At 39.8% G+C, this 20,617-nt stretch overlaps 1 protein-coding gene across 1 annotated transcript in view; it reads right to left on the minus strand.

The window, feature by feature from the left end:
* The window catches only part of WWC1 (WW and C2 domain containing 1), a 97,844-nt gene that overhangs the window by 40,998 nt on the left and 36,229 nt on the right, over positions 1-20,617 (minus strand). Inside the window, exons 2-6 of the mRNA XM_075274740.1 lie at positions 11,863-11,972; positions 7,763-7,966; positions 7,379-7,455; positions 7,072-7,151; positions 3,682-3,811 (exon numbers count right to left, since the gene is read on the minus strand). Coding sequence (XP_075130841.1) covers positions 3,682-3,811; positions 7,072-7,151; positions 7,379-7,455; positions 7,763-7,966; positions 11,863-11,972 — 601 coding nt within the window. The remainder of the gene's footprint in view (positions 1-3,681; positions 3,812-7,071; positions 7,152-7,378; positions 7,456-7,762; positions 7,967-11,862; positions 11,973-20,617) is intronic.

Consider the following 20,617-nt stretch of genomic DNA (forward strand, 5'->3'; position numbering starts at 1 on the left):
ACCTGATCCCAATTCCAATGCCAATGCAAGTCAATGGGATTTTTTTAATAATCGAAGATCGGATTTTAAAAACGATCCTATTCACTACATGGCATGGAATCAAAACATTGTTTAAATTTTTGGACTCCACGCTGTGTAGTGATTAAAAAAAAAAAAATCCCCCGGCTACTTAGCCCCCCTCATGCCTGCTTATCTACACAGATCACCGCTGCCGCTCCCCATTCTTCTCGCTCCTCTTCTCTCGCATTGACATGCCTTCAGAGCGTCCTGTGCGCCCCCACCTCCCTAGGCTAGTGTTAGAGATTATGGGAGTAGGCGGGGCTTGTTGTGGCTTAGGAGAGTGTGGGCGGGGAGATGTGAGTGCATCATTCACGTCTCCCCTCCCAGTACCCGCCCACACTCTCCTAAGCCACAAGTCCCGCCTTCTCCCAGCATCTCTAACACTAGTCTAGGGAGGCGGGGTGCGCAGGGTGCTCTGAATGAGAGCATGAGTGCATGTTAATGAGAGAGAAGAGGAGCGAGAAGAATGGGCAGCGGCAGCACTTCTATGCAGGTAAGTTGAGCGAAGTTCGCAAGTAGATAGATACTATCTACTGTTCTGTTTCCTCCCTGCTGTGATATATATTGGACTCTGCTACATCTCAGACGTAGCAGAGCTGAGTATACGGTAAAACAGGGATGAAGAAGAAGAGTGGCAGGCTGCGGTAAATCCATAGGAATGAATGGACGCAGCCGTCCGCTTCCATTTAATCCTATGGATGCGTGCAATAGCTTTTCCCACAATGATTGGCCAGTAACCAAGCATTGTGGGAAATAACCTCCGACCTCGATCCCGCCGGAAAAGATTGGGATCGGAATTCCAATCGTGATCGTGAAATTTACTAGATCGCCGATCGGAATACGAACATTTCCGATCGCTCAACCCTAAATATGAGGCATTTCCTACAACAGCTGTCCAAGTCGATACTTTTATTTTTTAAAGGCTCTGAAAAATAAGAGCTTAATTCAATATTATTCAAAAATATTTATTCCGAATTTACTTTTATTCACGTATACTATTCATTTATGAAAAGTTGGTTTATGCCATGCTTTCATCTCTTCTGACAATGCCTCTCATATTTTATGCAGTATACTAGTATTTACCGGTACTAAGAAAAAAAAAAAGGCTTCTATATTACAGCATATCACAATCTGCTGTGCATGTTCTGGGCATGACTCTTGTGCCCACTGTATCCCCCTACCATACATTTATGGCACTTGGCGTTAACAGCTTCATCCTCATGCCATAAATGTATGGCCTTGGAATTAACTACATGTAAATGTACAGCAGATGGCGCTAAGCGGTTAAAGGGTTATTCCCATATTATCGCAATAATAAGTCATCACTTTATGAAAAGAATGACCCTTTATTTCCAAAGCTAGAAGGTTAAAAAGCAGGAATCCAACACCCTCCAATTAGATCTAATCCCCCAAGTTAATATCAGATCTGCGATTAGTCCAAACCTGTCCCCGCAGACTAATTATCGCCTCTCACTACCTGCCCGCTGACCTGAAATTCTCTGTGGGTGTGGAGAGGATGTCTAGGGTGTGGAGACAGCTACTATGGCATGGCCCTGAGTAAGTCAAGCGTGCTCTCTGAATTGGCCACTAGGACAAATCTCTATCTGCTGAATCTTACAAAACGGAAATGACACCGTGATCTAATATACAGTATAAGAACACTGCAGAACTACCAGGCAGCTGCCAGTGTAACCGATAACCACATAATTCGCAGTGTAACATCTAATGATTTTGCAAATTGATCATATTAGACTATGGGTTGGGGTGACACATGAAATGACTTGTCATCACAGACTCCCATGGTACGCAGCTAAGGGCGCCAATACATGGTTGGTAAAAGTGCAGATTATTGATAAACTCTAAATCCTCTGCTGTGTGAATCCAGACTGTGTGTTCTCTATTTCCCATAACACATTTGTGAAAAGCATTTATTGTTCACAACTAGGGAAGTAGGCTAGTTGTCATCACATGTACAATACTAAGTCAATATCACGTGCTGAAGACTAACAGCAAAATCTACCACCCCTTTAACATGTTCCTGTTTGTTAAACTACTTGTCTCTCATGAATCTTTCCATCCCATGACATTGTTTATATAGCTAACGGCTTGCCAACAGTATTAGAAGACCTCTTCAATATTACGTATAATATATAACCTGCATATAAACCACAAGCACACGGCAGCACCTTGTACAGGATGCCATAGAGCGTCACAAGTAACCTAGCTGCTCTACAGAGAGTGCAAGTGCTGCCATATGGTGCTAAATGCTGCACTGAATTACAAGGTAGAAACCCTGATAATACACCATGCCACCATGGAGAAGCTTCTGTACGAATTTATATAAAATCTGATTAAGGGGATATTGTCACTCCTTAGGAAGAGACCACCATATAGGTGTGTGGAGACTTATTAAGCCATTTGTCTCCACACACCTATATGGTGGTCTCTCCCAAAGGAGTGACAATATCCCCTTAAGCTGGTCTAGAAGACTCTCACCTCTGCCAAGACAGTCTTCTCTGCGCCCGGCTGAAGAGATCCAAACAGATCGAAACAGCTGTCCTCGGCTGAGACTGACTTGGTAAAATCCCACATCATTGCAGCAAAGGCCTCTGGGAAGGTCAGTCATGATGTTAAAGGGAGCTCCCCCTAGTGGGCTGCATGACTGAGGCACTGTCTCCCTATATTAACATCATGGGAGACAGATTTGCATATTCTTCCCATAGAATTTTCTAAAGAACCTTTGTATGTAAAATGAATCACGTGATGTTTTTTTTTTTTTTTTTGGGGGGGGGGGTTTATTAGTAGGTTCTCTTTACCAACAAAACAAGGAGACAAAGAATTGAAACGTAACTAAACTTTGGGAAAACATTTGATTTTCTGGCAAAATTTGTGTCATTAATACATTTTGTAACATACTTTATTAACAACTTTTGGCTCCTTTCTGTGAAATCCTGCATTTCTTTAGTCTTTCCCGTTTCTCTATTGAGTGCTGTATCCTGCTTCTCACTGTGTATGGGCTTGTGTGTGTAAAGTAGGGAAAATAAGGGTATAACTGTGGGTTTATAAAATGTAGATTTTGCTTCTGGTGTCACATGAAAGAGGAAATTCTCATTTTTCATATGACTTGAAGGTGAAGTTCTACCTGAAATTTTTCCAGAGAAAACACAGTCATCGTTGAAAGCTGCGACATATACAAATCCCATTTCTGACTGTGTTATCAACCTGTGACTTCTCTATAAATCATACAGGCAGAACTGCAGCCTTAGTTTCATTTTAAAAAGAAATCTCTTTCATAGGACACCAGAAGCAAGATTCTACATTGTATAATGCCCCAGATATAGCAGTTTCGACGTGATCTCCTATCCTTATGTTCTCCTCAATGCACACAAGCCTGTATACCGTGCACAGTGAGAAGCAAGGGAAAGAATAAAGAATACAGGATTTCACAGAAAAGAGCCAAAATACGTTAATAAAAGTATATTCCACAATTTACTAATGACACAAATACTACCATAAACTCAGTGTTGTTAGAACGTTTAGTTACACAGTAAAAAGCTGGCACACTAGCATGTGTGAAGATATTACAAAGTATATATAAGTAGTATATAAGTAGTGAGTTACCTGGATAAGATCCTGCTTCTCTCTTTCTCCAGAACTGATGGCTTTTTTGATCGCTTTCATTTCATTTACTATAGCTTGGGCTTCATCGAGTTTGTAGCCGACGTGGTTTCCAGACATTTTCATATCAATCCTAGTGAAGGCAGATTTAGTCATATGAGATGAATCGTATTACTATACAGAATCTGATACAGAAGCATTTTCTGTCAAGTTCAGACTATTTCTTATGTATATGAAATGAAATAATAATAAGTTAGGTCTCATGGATGTATAACAGTGGGGTGAATGGGACCTTACTGGACCTCATTATACCTATGAGTTTATATGGAGCCATATTTTTGGTCAGGTTTCATACAAAATCAGAGAAAAAAAAAATCTGTGAGATGTAATTGTACGAAGCCTACGGATGGAGCACCTACAGCAGCACATGGAGTCCTGCCTATAGTAGTAACCTGCTACACAGTCTTACAGAGGACATGTGAGTTCTCTGGACATGTCTGTTGTAGTAACTTCTTACATTCCCCATGGTATAACAATTGTGGCCTATTTCTGATAACTGTGTGTTGTATCATCCCTCTATTGTGGAATGCAGTGTGTACATTGACAACTAAGTGTTACCAGCTGGGGTTGTATCAGATTGTGTAAGGACACACCCCTTTGACAAGATGAATTGTAACACCTTGTTGTAAATCATACCAGAATTTCTCGGAGGAATAATAGAGAAATAGAGAAATGGCACAACAAAGGGTTATAAGAAATAATGCTCCAGAATTGTTGTTTTTATGGGGAATACATATATACACTAAGACATGTCCGAGCAGTGAGAGCTTCTCTTTAACCAGTCACGGTATAGGTCATTTTTCTATTCCTTGTCTGGGGGTCCTTTCATTTCTGGAACTGCCCTGAATTGGCTCAATTCCTTTCTGTAGTGCTAATTCCTCACACCCACTGCAACACAACACCAACTAAAATGTCTTGGACCCTATAACTAGCCTTATCATTAAAGAGTCTGTGCAGGACTCCAAAAACATGGCTGCTTTCTTCTTCTCAGGAACTGACCTGACATCTGTTTCCCTCATCTCCATCCCATTAATATGAATGAGACTGAGTTGCGGCATGGCCATGGGGCCAACAGACATGATATCACTTCTTGAGAAGAAGAAAGCACAGACACTTTAAAACACAAGTAAATTAAAATCTACAAAACAGTTCAAGCAAAGAATCTGAAAAATGTTGATCTGACCATTTGATTAAAATGTCGACAACCAATCTATATAGACAGCAAACATGGCTTTGGGAACTGTATACTACTTTTTTATAAACTGCAAACTAAAAAATGTTATAAAAAGTTGTTAACCATCATCTCGGACTGAATGGGGATCTGTGTTCTCAGGATTTTCATCCTGTTCACTTGCTGGCAGTTCAGATCATCCAAACATTGACAACCTTTGTTATATAAGCATATTGGTTTAAGATTAGGACTGGTGGTATTACTATTACACCATTTCATCATGGATTCTTAGAGCCAAGCTTCAGGCGGAGTTGCCGTGGGAGCCGAGTAGTGCGGTAAAACAGGTTTAGCAAGGGTACAAGAACAGTAGAGAACATTCTTCTTGTCTCCACTCTGAAATACTATATGACAAGGTATTCACAAAGTATTTATACAGGAACTACTCCAGAGTTTTTATGAGGCAGGGACGGAAGACTCGTTTGAGCAATAAAGACTTTCTGAGCCTAAAGCGTCAATCACGCCAAGATCAAAAAGCGCTTCCTTAATCCTTTTTTCAGTTTGATCTCTGCTGATATGTCAGATTCTAGCCTGAATATCCATGTCGTAGATTAATTTACTTTTATTTAAAAGGCTTGTGTCAGAAGGAAAAGATGTCGGGGCTCCCGGCACACAAGAGGCTCTACACCACGGAGGAGGTAAAATATATCCAAGTTATAGTGGTGTGCACGCCGTACTTCTCTGATCACACGTTACCCTAAGGCCTGTTCCTATATAACTATTATCATATTAATAGGCCAAGCTGATTAATGATAAAAATAATATGTATCATTGATGAAAAGTGGTTAAATTAAAATGACAAAGAAAGCTTGTGGATGAAAGAGGTGGCATAGGCAATGGCACAGTTGGCACAGAAATGCAAGACAAAGGTAGATACATTACACCTATATACACATTATATTTCTAGTGACATCCCCTCTGTACCATACCTCTGACTTAAATAATACACACAAACGCCGGGGTCTCACATAGCGAAAACTCAACGGCAAGAAATGCTATATTTGACAGTACCTGCAAAGTTAATCCCATCCACACGATGCAGAAAACAATCCGCAGCAGAAAATCATAAACGACTGTGTTTTTATAAATCACAGCATGTCAATTATACCTACGGAAACGATGCTGTCTCCATATAGGTATAATAGAGACAGAAAGTGTGCAAAGGAAAACTGCGCAATGCGTTTTCTCGGCGCAGTCTTTTTTCCCACAGTGTTTTTTTTTTACTGAGGCTTACTATGTGGGTCCTTAGCCAAATGGAGGAATTTATTAAGATTGGTCTTATGTATATTAAGTCTTACCAATGGCCATGACTGGATTGGCATTATCTGTGCCTGAATTATCAAGAGGTTCTGGCCCCTTAAATTCAGGGGCACAGTGCACCAAAATGGAAATCTACTGCAGTCAGGAGCTAGTGTAGATTCCATATATAACTTAAAGGGGCTCTATCAGCAAAATTATGCTGTATGAGCCCCACATATGTGTGAATAGCCTTTAAAAAGGCTGTCCAGGCACCGCTAATGTTATTTTAAACCCTCCCCCCGTTTTAAAATAAAACCATAAAAACATATATGCAAATTATATTTATCGTGCACGGAGGGCGGTCATGCACGGTCCGACGTCATCTTCTGGCACACCTTCTCCTTCTTTCTTCGACGACCTCCGGTCCTGGCTCTTCCCTGGCTTCATCGTTCTCTTCTTTCGGCGGTATTGGTTCAAATCCGGCTCGTGCGCAGTATCGTTTGCCTCAAGGACGCGAGCGTACTGCCATTGAGAAAAATGGCGCCGGAGCGTGCGCAGTAGCGCTCCGAGGGGAGCGCTACTGTGCACGCGCCAGATTTGAACCAATCCCGCTAGAAGAAGAGGACGATGAAAGACATACGGATAGGGAAAAATGTACATTGTGAGCTCTATGTGGGGCTCACAATCTACATAAAAAAAAAAAAAAAAAAAAGAATGGCCTGTGGGTTCACAGGGACCAGGAAGCAGAGACTAGCAGTGACAGGCAACAGCATCAAAATGGGTGAGGATTGGTGAGGTATGTTTTTATTCCTTAAAAAACCTTTTTACATAACAAGTTAAAAGGTAAACATTGAATAGAGACTTACTGCCGGAGAGTTTGGTAACCATTCTCCTTGTACTGTAGCTCCTGCTGCATGTACACCACCTCTCGCTTCAGTTTGTTAACCTGTAGGATCGATGTTTTAGACTGATTATATTCATATGTGTAAATAATACAAAACACTCAATAATAACAACAATAACACTATTATTATTATTCTATTACACAGGGTTCACATAATGTTAAGTTAAACATTTACCATTTGGCTCAGAAAAGCTTATTTCATCTAAAAAACACATCTAAAAAAATAACTATAGAATAAATGATCAGAAAGGTTATTAGGTACATCATACCCTGGACTTTGTTGTAGCAATTTCAGCTTTCAGAATCTCTGGATCATATTTGGAACTGGATGAGGAGCCAGAAACCACTGTAAGGAGAATCAAAAAGCCAAATGAGTAGACCAAGCTCATACACATATAAGTATGTAAGCCTATAAGAACTGGATAACGGATCATAGAAAAGCACAGAGGAAGGAAACTGCGCCCAGGACTATAGCTTTATACACATCTGATGATCCTGCTCTATCTATGTTATGGATGTCTGGCTCCTGTCTTGGATGAGTGGGTTAATATATAAAATAAAAAAGTGTTTTGAATAAAAAAAAATTAAAAAAATCCCCCGTACACTTCAGATCTGGCATCTGTCAGAGTCTTTGATGTTGGTCTAATACTTACAACTTGTCTGAGATCCAAGTTTATGCTTCCAGACATCATGTAGCTGCCTATATTCCTTCTGGGCTAATTCAAGTCTCTGCTGCTTGACTTGGTAAATCTCCTTCTGAGCCACCAGAGCTTCCTGAGCCAGGACTAGGTAGTCCTTTAACATGCGCTCCTGTTCTCTTCTCCATTGCACTCTGGGATCTTCTATTTGTGTGGTTTCTGAAAAATAACAATACATTTTCAGAAGACAGTAGATAAGGCAGGGTCAACCTTTTGGGCAATGGTATCTCCTTAAGGCGCACAATGGTGTTGAGCGAATGGTTCATTGTCTGAACATATATAGTGGGAATATCATGTTGGGTATACAAAGCCTTAAAAGTCAGCCCTGTGGATAAGGGTTGAAGTCCAATGTGTTTAATAGAGACAGATGAGAAATAAATTGTTCTAAAGGCTATGCCACAGTACATGTGATGATAGGTCAATATTTTGATGATGACCCCTGAGCAAAATTCTTGCAGGACCTTTTTTTCCTCTGCCAATTTTCGGCGGTCCCTTCTGAAGATGTGAACCCAGCCTTATACTATGTAAATCCAGAGCTCCACGTGGCGTAAACGCAGTGTTTTACAGTCAGGGCAAAGTGGTTGGGATTCTAGTAAATCCCATGTCCACTTTGCATTTTAATACTGCCCTGCAGACATGCCACGTTTTCCAAAACTGGTGTGGTTTTGGAAATCGCAGCATATCAAATATACCTACGGAAACACCAGTATAATTGAACCAGACAGTCCACAGAGAAAACCTCTGCGAACTTTCTGTCTAAAGTGCTGTGGGAAGAACCTCTTTGCGTTGTTTTTTTTTGCAGATTCTGCATTTTTTGAGCCTAAGCCAAGAATGGCTACTAAGGGAATGGCAAATATATAGGAAGTGTCTTATACTTCTCCCTTCTGCTCAATCTACCCCTCGCTTTGGCTCAAAAAAACGCAGTAAAATCTGCAACAAAAAAAGCTGCTTTTCTACAGCCTAAGGCCCGTTCACACAGAGTAAACGCGCATGTATTTTGGCAAAATACACGTGTAAAGAATACACGTGTAAAAATAAGACTCCCATTGACTTCAATGACATTTTACACAAGTATTTTGACGTGTTTTTTTTTTACATGTGTAAAAAAATGTCATTGAAGTCAATAGGAGTCTTATTTTTACACGTGTATTTTGCCAAATTACATGCGCACTTACTCCGTTTGACCGGGCCCAAACAGTTAGACAGTGCAAATTTATATTATTTTATTAAAATTATATTATTATTATTTGATAAATTTTCTGCATTATTAGACTGTGTAGTCTAACTTTACACCTCCATGACCACAAGTGGTAAAATGTTATAAATCACTTCATAAATGTGACAGTAGTATGTGAGGCTAAGGCCCTACTTAATGAGCTGCAGGAAAAACGTTGCTGAAAAGACAGTGGTAGGGCCCCTTCGCACGGTGTAAGCGCGCCGCTCATTTAGACACGTATACACATGTCCAAGCGTGGCGCTTCAAAACAGAGCTCATTGATTTCAATGGGAAGCGCGTGTATATCGGTGCGTATAGGGCCCTTAGAAACTAGTGTTGAGCGAATAGTAGATACGAATACCTCGCTCCCATAGGAATGCGTGTTAGCGGCCGGCAAATCTTCACAGAAAAGGGCTTTCCCATGTACATAATCATATCTCTATTTGTAGATAATTAAAAGTTAAACATTTTTGCAAATATAATGTTTTAAAGATTTTCTCTAACTTTCTTAGTGGTGACATCTGTTGTCTTGATCGGCTGCCAATGGTTACAACCACTAATGTAGAAACTTTCTGTGGTCTGGGACTTGTCAGGAACCCAGCTATGACATTCTTATTGTAGCCGGGATATCAGACAGGGACACTACATGTATCAGAAGATATCCCGGCCACAATAAGGACATGATGGCTGATTTTCTGACCTTAGAAAGTTCTTGCATTCATGGTCGTAAACACTGGCAACCGATCAAGACAACAGACTGTGACCACAAGATATTTAGAGAAAATCTTTAAAACTCTGCAAAATGTTTAATTACTTATATGTGCAAAAATGTTTAACTTTTAAATATCTACCAATTTTTTTTTTTTTTTAAAAACTATGTACATGGGAATACTCCTTTAACCCCTTGGTCCTCGGCCACTTCCAGGTATTCCTATGGGAGCGAGGTATTCGATGAATAGTTTCGAATACTAGTCACTCAACACTAGTAGAAACGCATCTCTCTTTTTTTTTTTTTTTTTTACAGTGTTTTTCACTGAAAGTCCACAGACTTTTCCTCTGCACTCTTGCTGCCTATATTATACATACCGTGTTTCCCCGAAAATCAGACAGTGTGTTATAATTAAATAGTCATCCTAAATGTAGGACCTGTCTTATTTTTGGGGGACATCTTATGACAACTGGCAGTCATGCCAGCACTTCCTTAGCAGAGCGCTGGCATGACTGCCGCTTGTAGGTAGTGGAGGGGAGGGGGGGGGAAAGGTATCCTACTTACCTTTCCCATCTTCGTAGCAGCGCTGGTGCTGCTGTTCGTCCCGGCAGCGGAAGTAGTGGGCGGGGCTTAGCTAGGTTTCCGGCGGTTGCGCTGGAGAGGCTCACTTCACTGGCATTGCAGCCGGCTGGATGGTGTGCACTGTGCTCCATGTGCACAGGAAAGCCGGCTGCTGCCTCTACTGTATGCTGGCTGCTGCCTCTGAGATGAGCTGGGAGAGCCGACTCCCCGCAACATATGCACAGCGGGCATCTCCCAGCTCATCCTACAGCAGCAGGGACAGTGGATACAACAGCAGAGGCAGCATGGTTTTTGATCATGCCTTAATTTTCGGGTGGGGGTGCCTTATATTAGGCAATTCTACAAAAAACAAAACAAAACATGCCTTACTTTTCGGGGCTGTCCTACTATCGGGGAAACACGGTATATGGAAAGTGCCAACGTTTCCGTAGGTATAATTGACATGCTGCAGTTTACAAGAACATGAGTGTTTCTGAAATTACAGCATTTCCGTAGATGGGATTATCTCACTGTAATATGCATCGTTTTTTGCTGCTGTGGAAACGCCAAAAAACCTTTGCAAAATGGGTCCCCGGCCTAAAGAAGGCTTCCCAGAGCAGAATCATCTTTTTGCATGTGGTAGCTCAGGGACAGGCATCCTTCGGCAGTCCAGCTGTTGTAAAACTACAACTCTCAGCATGCACACTTGCTCTGCTGTTCTTGGAACAGCCATGGAAGTCAATGGAGCATATTGGGAGTTGTAGTTTCACAGAAGCTGGAGAGCCAAAGATTGCTGATCCCTGGTGTAGGTGTTGGGCAGAGTCCAGAGCTGGATGTTTAGCAGTCAGCTATTGACTCTTTTAATATACTAGATCTGCTCCTGTATTGATTTTTATCACGGTTGCTATTATAATTTCTATGTATTGTAATTTTTTTATTTTTTTTATTTTGCATATGTAATATAAAATATAAAATTAGTCTAAGAACTATGCCTATATATTGTATAAACACACATACAGATATAGTAGACCTCGTCCTATTACAGCGCATTGTTTCTGTACATTTAGAGGCAAAACCACTGAAATACATTTGCAAAGAGAGTTTACAAAAGAAGCCGTTACATGACAAATTCCTCTCTGCTACGTCTTTATTATTATTCATTTATGTATTACCTTGCAAATCATCCTACTGACTATATAATACAGAGTTCAGACGCTCCACCTCATCACACTGACAGTCCACATACAATAAATATTTCATTATGACAACATAAACCAGTATGCTGATACCCAATCTGCATATCTTTTCACTTCCCATAAATATTTAGTAAAGACTGTCATGGATGAAATCAGACTCAGTGGTTGGTCGTTCTGCTTTACAACACTGGGGCCGTAGTAATACATTTATAGACTTTAAAGGGTTTGCATGGGTTTCCCCAGCATAAGGGACACTTTGGTTTTAAAGGGAGACTCCAAAATAAGTACAGGAACGTGTCAGTAACACCAGGACGTGTCCACTTTTGGATCTCCTTTTTTTTTTTAAAACTTCTCCACAGATCGCATTACTTACGAGAGTTATGGTCAATGTAGTAAACACCAACTTGAGCGTCGTAGGCCTCTTCCCATCCCAGTGGCAATTCATCACCAATACAGTCAGCAAATGTTAATGGTTTAGTATATCTGAAAAAAAAAAAAAAATTGCATAAGATCTAAATGGTCTTTCAGTTTTCGTGTTATCTTCTGACACATACACTGTAGCTCTCACTTCCAGAAAATAAGAATAATGGCTATAGTGCAAAGTGTCTATGTCCTGTTTTGTATCATTAGGCATAGACTCAGTAAAGTGAGAGACAAGGGCTTTGAAATGGTGGTGTGTTTCACTAGTGCACACATACGTCAACCAGTATGCTTTGTATATCTACAGGGTTCCTCTGGTGGACTCAACGCTCTCCATATTTACACAATTCGAGTAAGAAGTCGTAACCTAGTCTTGCTTCACATCTGTGTGTTAGGAGCCTCCGTCACTGATTCTATCAAAAATGTTGGATAATAGAGTCCAGCACTCCATTTAGCCGGTCTCTGAACTTTGTGTTAGAAACCCAGTGGATCCAGAAGTGAACGTAGCCTAAACTGTTACCTATTATTTCTAACGTAACATTTAGTGACCACCCGATGAGTGTTATTACTCATAAAAGTAACACATAGACAAACTATACAAGAGATTTCTAAACATTATGCATTCTCTATGCAGGTGTCCTAGAACAATTATCAAACGCATCGCACAAAATACGATTGTTTGTAACATTAGTAATATACAAAGAATGTGGACAGACAACTCTGCTCTGCCAGTTTACTTAGCCTAAACTCTGTGTAAACTTACAATTTGGCATTGTCTGTGTATTGATTTGTCACCTGGTGCAAGTACTCCTGCAATATACAATATATCCTGTAAGGTCCTCATCGCCTTGTGTAAAGAGGTAAGCGCTGCTGATACACAATTACACTGTATGGACAGCGAGTGATTAATTTATTATATCGGAAAAAAAAAAAAATCTAAAACAATATGACAACACACCAGCACCAAACTAGCAGAATTCTACTGGACACCTGTTTTACAATGCTCCAAACATAACACATAATGGTAAAATACCATACCAGTACTATACCTACTGAAAATAGATCAATAATTCAAGAATAATGCAGGAATAAATAGAACTATATATATATATATATATATATATATATATATATATATATATATATATATATATATATATATATATACCCACCACATAGTTTGTGGCCATCTAAATGGCTTGAATACATATGCCAAGCATGCCTGCTATTAAAACTACTTGCATACAGACCATAAGTAGTTATCAGCATGATGTCACAACCAAAAGACATCAGAAAACAAAGGAGACCAGGACAGAATTGCATAGGAGCTGTGTTTTTTGGCCACCCTCAGTCATGATGTCATACTCGTACATATCCGACAGCATAAACAAAACACTTGCTGGAAGGGTTTAATGAACTTTACCTAAGGGGAGTCTATCACCAGAGCCCAACATATCCACCCTACCCTGCAGATATGTTAGAGGCGCTGATTTACAAAGGTCAAGAAACACTGTTTGATTCAGGGACCCTAACCTATCTGGGTTCTGGTGACAGACTTTCTTTAATAGGGAAAGGAGCTATATATAAGCCAGGGAGATATTATATTGTGTTATATCATGAGAAGGCAGAAAAGTGAAAAATAAGATTCAGCCTGAGGCCCTATGTTGCAGGAAATCAGTTTTGTTGCAGATTTTGCTGCAGTATTTTGAGCCAAACACAAAAGGAATGGGAACTAGAAAAGAAGCCCTTGGGCTGAAGTGCCATGTTGTGAAAGTGCAGCATTTGACAGTTCTTGCAATGTGAATGAGATTTTGGTTAACTCTCTCCAGGGGCATGGCGGCACCTGCCGCTTCCCCGCAGCGGTTCTCCTCGGAGGCTTCAAGTTCCACCAACAGAGGGCATCTCCACTGTATCTCTAAGAGTTACAGCGTAGGTGCCGCTTGCCATGGCGACCGCTCTGGAGCAGAGTGGTGCCATTATAGCTACAGATCCGGCATACAGACACTGGGCCAGGTGCCGGGCCCGCAGCATCGCCATGTTCCTGACAGGAGCATGGTGATGATGTACATTTCAAACTGCAGAAGTACTTACGGTACTTCTGCTAGCAAGCCCGGAACGTAGACACGCGCCGGGTGTGGGCCTGAGGTTACGTGGCCACGTCACCCCGCGTGTGATAGAGCATTGTGGGGGGCGGAGTCTGCGTTCCGGGCCTGCTAGCAGAAGAACCGTAAGTACTTCTGCAGTTTGAAATGAACAGCATCGCCACGCTCCTGCAGGCCCGGCACCCGCCCCGGTGTCTGTATGCTGCATCCGGATGCCGGGTCTGTAACTATAATATTGCCGTAATGACTCAAGTATAAGCCGAGGTGGAGTTTTTCAGCGCAAAAACTGTGCTAAAAAACTCGGCTTATACTCAAGTATATACGGTACCCCTTAACTTTGGCTTGTGCTCAAGAAACCTCATCAAAATTTGCAAGCAAAAAAGCAGCTTTTCCACAATTTGAGGCCCCAAGCAGTGAGCTGTAGTCAAAAAATGTTGCAGAAAAACATTGCGCTTTTTCTACAGCATTTTTTTATGGAATGTCCACAGAGTTTTTTTGCAGTGTGTAGTTGGCATTAGCCAGTCTCATCGGCTCTGCAGGTAGTCTTGCAATGGTGTTTCCACTGTGTCTAAATTGCAGCGTTTTTGCCAAGAGGGGCCCTGGCTTTACGTAGCAAAATAATTCTTTTCTTTTGCCAAATGTGTTGGTTTAGACTTTGATGAAAAAGAATTAAACTTGCTGAGCTGAATTTTCTGTGGATTGAGACACAATAAATTGAATCTAATATGCGAAGCGTATGGCAGAGCGGCAGAGAATTTACTCATCACTCATACTTATGCAGGAATTGAACTCTGCAGGTGATCAATACACAATCGGCACAATGTTTTCTGGGCTAAATCTGAGCTTGTATTCTTGTATTCTACATTCTTGTAGTCTGCTGTCATTAGAAAAGACACACACACAGTATATATTCTCTTTCCTATCAGTCAGTATATAGAAGAAATCTCCACACCTGGCCACATGCCATCTGCATTTACGTTTTTTCAGTCTGTTCAGCTATAACTGATGTAAACTAGGGCCCCATGTTGCGGAAATGCAGAATTTTTTGTTTCAGATTTTGCTGCATTTTTTCGAGTTAAAGTCAGGAGTGGAATTAACAGAAGGGAAACGTCTAAGAGCCTCCTATATAGTTTCAGTACCTTTTGTAGCCACTTCTGACTTTGGCTAAAAAAAAAAAAAAAAAAAAAAAAAAGGAGCAAAATCTGCAATAAAAATGCTGCGTTTCCACAATGTGGGGCCTCAGCCTTGGGCTACTTACACCCAAATAACGTTTGGAGGGTTATAAAAAACAAAACAAAACAAAAAAACAGATAGTACATCCTACTGTATTTTATTTTTAATCTGTTTGCCATAGTAGAGTTAAAGGGCATAGTGAAACTGGAGAACACATTGCAGCACTGTCTCATGCTGGCACATGACAGCAGAGGTTGGGTCCTAATATTAATAGGTTAAGAGCAGATAATTAAAGGATTTGCCACTTTCAGACCGATATTGAGAAAGAAATGTTATTGTTTATATAATAAAAAGTTGAACAATTTTCCAATATATTTTCTGTATCATTTCCTCAGTTTTCAAGATCTCTGCTTGCTGTCATTCGTTTTCTTTCTATAAAAAACAGTCCGTGGTCATGTGATGGACCCACAGGTGCACAGCTCGTTACTAGGCAGGTGTCTGATTACGGAGCTGTGACTATAACGAGCTGTACACCTGTGTGTACATCACATGACCACAGACTGTATATCACATGACCATGGATCGTATATCACATGACCATGGACTGTATATTATCTACTGGAAGTAAGCAAAATGAATGACGACAAGCAGAGATCTAGAAAACTGTGAGGAATTGACACAAAGTATATTGGATAATTGTACAACTTTTTGTTCTACAAACAATAACATATATCTCTTAACCCCTTAAGGACCGGGCCATTTTTCAATTTTACATTTTTCTTTTTCCCTCCTCACATTACTAGAGCCATAACTTTTTCATTTTTCAGTTCACAGAGTCACATGATGGCTTATTTTTTGCGGGACAAATTGTACTTTGTAATGGCACCATTCAATATGCTGTGCCATGTACTGGGAAGCGGGAAAAAAATTCAGAATAAGGTGTAATTGGAGCAAAAATGCATTTGTGCCAATTTCATATGGGTTTAATTTTTACGGTGTTCACTGTGTGGTGAAAATGACGATACCTGTATTCTGCGGGTTAGTACAAAGACGGCGATACCAAATGTATATAGTATTTTAATGTTTTGATACCTTTTAAAAGAAATTAAAAACTTTTTGTGTCGCCATGTATGGAGCGTGGTAAGATGTGTTTTTATGCGGGACAAAATCACATTTTTATTGATACCATTTGGGGAAAGATCTGATGATGATTTCATCACTTTTTATTAAAAAATTTTTTTTATAGGAGGCAAGGTGTTGAAAATAACTTGAAAATATTTGACTATTTCGATTTTTTTCACTGCTTTGCTGTTCACCATATGGAATAAACAATAGGTTCCTGGCTGTCATGGCAAACAACTGCTGCCTTCTGTTGACGGCCTGGGGGGCGTCCATCGGTGAAAAATGGCGGCACCCGTGGCGCCTGTGCAATTTAGACGCTACAGTCCCATTTGACCGTGGTGTCTAAAGAGTTAACACGTGCAATTGGTGCACAGATGTGAACCCTAGCTTTAATTGAGCGGACTATTGATTATTTTACTATTAATTGCCCTAATTCATTATTTCATTTTTTTCTTTTTAACTATAGTTATTGTAGGTTTGATAATGGAGTATTGTAAATGGCAGATCAAAATGCGTAACCACAACGAAATGTAACCACCACATTTCATGGAGCACGACGACTCCCGTCCAGGTTGTTCTGTTCCACCATGTGATGAAAATGAAGTGGTTTGATGTATCCTCTATAGCAGATGGAGGAATGTTCAAGCAATGTAAATAGCAGAACATCTTTTGTGGAGAGGAGACCTAGACCCAGTATTGTAGATTTGAGGGATTTCAATAACATAGTGCTCCTTTGTTACCTCTCTTTCTTACTTCTGTATTATTGAAGAATACCGCAACTATGAGTCATTAGTTTAGTGACTTTGATCAAAAGATTATTTGCCACATAGCTAACATATTGAATCATTTAGTTTATTTTAATGCATACCAGACATACAGTCATAAATCTCCTGATATATATCTATTTCTACAAATTTATTTAAAATTCACTTTAATTTCAGAATATATATATATATATATATATATATATATATTTATTTTTAAATGGTGCTACCACTTTTTGAAATATTAGAATAATGTAAAAAAAAAAAAAAAAAAAAAAAAGTATCATGTCAAATCACATAGGTATTTATTGCTGAGTATGCAGAGAATGAAAACCTTGGTCTGGTTTTCATCATGGCTTAGGTGGAAAATTGGGGAAAACAATGTACATTAACAAAAGTGTTATTTCCAGCATAATGTTATCAATAAGAGTCCAATAACCCAAAAGATATACAATGAGATGATACAGCCACAAAACAGTTTGCATTCCTATAGTATATTTATTGCCACGGTATTGACTGACTAGTCAGAGATATCAGCGTTGTAGCTTCTTCAGCACAAGGCTGCAGAGCTCTGCTTGGGTACTTTGGATCTGATGAAGAGTACGCTCCAAGTGATGTGTTATAAAGCCCCAAAACGCGTTATCCATACCAATAAGTTCTACATTTTATCAAGTACCACGAGCGTATCATGTCTTGTAAGTGAGGGAGCGCATTCTAATATTTTGGGGCTTTTTTCCCCACTACTCACCCTTACTTTTACCATCCGGTTAGTTAATGACCATCTATCAGTCTTTGCCTTTTCATATACTCCATTTGTCATAAACAATTGGCAAATTTTAAGATTTTTTTTTTTTCATATCCTAAGACAATAATGATGCTGATCTTATGTAGATTACATTGGAGTTAGCCATACCCAATGATTTCATTGCTTCACACAGCAGTAGTACAAAGAACGAGGCTCTCATAACCCAAATAAGCCCAGGCTCCAATGTAGCACCTCTCCTATTGTAGCCACCAGCGTTAGGACCATGTATACAGTATATGGGTTTGTTTTAGGCCACTATATAGATGCCCATTGCATCCACATCAATACCAGGTCAGGTCGGAGTGGCCATCAGTTTACATGCAGATAGTTTTAGTGGTTGTGTTGAAGAACTGATACGATACAACACTGATGTTGATCTAGAAAAAAACAAGTGCATTTCATCAGTCATAAGCAGTTTCCTTCTGTCTCCTCCTGGGGCAAAGAGAAATTCCAAGAATTCAGCTTATTCACTTGTTTACATTTTCATCCTCTACGTTTCTAGGAAACCAGTGCAACCTGTTGGATTTCTCTGAGCCAATAAACCAATGCCATGTTATTATGTACACTGGCTGCCTAAGCTACAAGCACTTTCCCTATGTCAAGATAAGGGAAGCAATGATTGCCTAGTTAACACAGCACATTAAGCATTGGAAAAGAGCCCGAATATTGTGCCAGTCAATTGGAAAAGTCGATTTATTACATCCAAAGTACACTCTTCAACGTGTTTTCCTTTCTTTCAGAAATCTACTGTACCAGTATGTGATTATACTGCTCCGATATATTGTAGACGCTGTTTACTGAATGTCTACAGTATGTGGATTGTATTTAGATCTGCTGCTGATCGGCCCTAAAGCAATACACTGATACATAGTAACTTGGCATCAATGCAAGCAAACATGGACGTCAGCCCAAATTTAGGGCCAGACCAATTATTTTTTCTTGTTAATTTAGATTGTGAGCCCCATATAGGGATCACAATGTACTTTTTTTTTTCTGCTGTCAGTATGTCTTTGTAGAATGGGAGGAAACCCACGCAAACACAGGGAGAACATTGCTGATGTTGTTCCTGGCAAGATTTGAACCCGGTACTCCAACGCTGCAAGGCTACAGTGCTAACCACTGAGCCACCGTGTTGCCTCAGTTCTCTAATTTCTGATACCATCTTGACATACACAGAATACCGCTAAACCAATCCCTGGCCAAAAAGGATCATCGATGCAGTCACTTAATGGCATTTCCTGTGTGTCTATACCGGACCACAAAGTAGAGACCACTAAGGAGCTAATAAGCATCAGAAAAGTATTTACATTAGATTCCATTTTTATGTTTCTGAGACCATGAGCCTCTTTTAAAATCATAACCCCCTTTGGACAACCCCTTTAATTCTAACATAAATTCTGCTGTAATCTCTTATATTTGTCAACTATTGTAAGTCATTTCTAATTCTAAAAATTACATTTCAGACATACAGTAAATATCCATATCCCTCCCGTATCCCCCAATAAGTCAGTAGTTAGAACTAACTTTCTTTAGTGAATACTTGAAATATTCGACACGCAACAATGGTATCTGCAGTCTCAATGTATCAGAAGTCGGTAACTGAGTTCCCTATAAGGCTTTAAAAGTACAGCTAGCTCGAAGATACAGCGTAGGGGTAAACTGGTCTAACTTGTTCTCTATAATGACACGGACATTACAGAATTAATCATATATAACCACTAACCAATAATTAACTCACCAAACCTTTGCTCACCAGTCCTTACATTAGAAAACATTCCCTCATACTCCGCATTCCTCAGAGTTAGATAATAAGAGCTACGAATCTCTTCAACAGAATTCATAAATAATCATTTATAGCTTTAGAATAAAAGATGGCAGAGAGATGACCTCAGAAATACCAAAAGTCAATCTTGGGATCTTTCATAACCTATTTATAGAAGGGGTATCCTTTACAGCAAAAAGACATTTTCTTCATGAACAAGGAATGGATTCTTTACTGTAAGAGCAGTGAGACGATGGAACTCTTTTAATAAAGACTTATTTTTGTATTAAATAAATAAATAAAAACTTTTAGCACTGGCCACAGAATATTCAGGAGACTAGTTCACCTGTCAGGAGATATGTCACAAATTTATTTGGGGAAACCTTTCATGAGGTAGTGGCATAGATGGCACATGGATGGTATGTATATGCTGCCCATTCCTTTTATATATTTTAATAAATGAGACTGGACTATAAAACTAACAGGAATAAGACTACCTGTCCTACAGAAAACTAATGACTATGATCATGAAGTCTTCCTTCTTTCTTCTTCTGTTCCTTAGCTGCTATGGACTCCTAGTATATCTTCTCTTCTCAGCATATGTGTGCCTACATCTGTAATATATTACTGTGTATTATCCTGTATCTGTATTACTATGCTGCTGTAACATACTGAAATTTCCCCACTGTGGGACTATTAAAGGATTATCTTATCTTAAATTTTGCCCATAGGCTGATGGGCCCCTTACATGAACCCATGATAATACACAGTCATGTGTATGGGGCCCAGAGAATATAATGGGTCAGTGTGGTATCTGCTAAAAAATACAGATGGCACACTGACAAAGCACTTTGTCGTGTGTATGGAGCCTAAATGAAAGGCTTTATAACATATTCAGTTATGCTTTTAAGTATCCATAACTGGGATGTCTGGATATGAAAACAGACCTGTCAGTTTCATTCTAAGTCTCCATTCGTACC

The sequence above is a fragment of the Leptodactylus fuscus genome, chromosome 5 (assembly GCF_031893055.1).
Source record: "Leptodactylus fuscus isolate aLepFus1 chromosome 5, aLepFus1.hap2, whole genome shotgun sequence".
NCBI classification, from domain to species: domain Eukaryota; kingdom Metazoa; phylum Chordata; class Amphibia; order Anura; family Leptodactylidae; genus Leptodactylus; species Leptodactylus fuscus.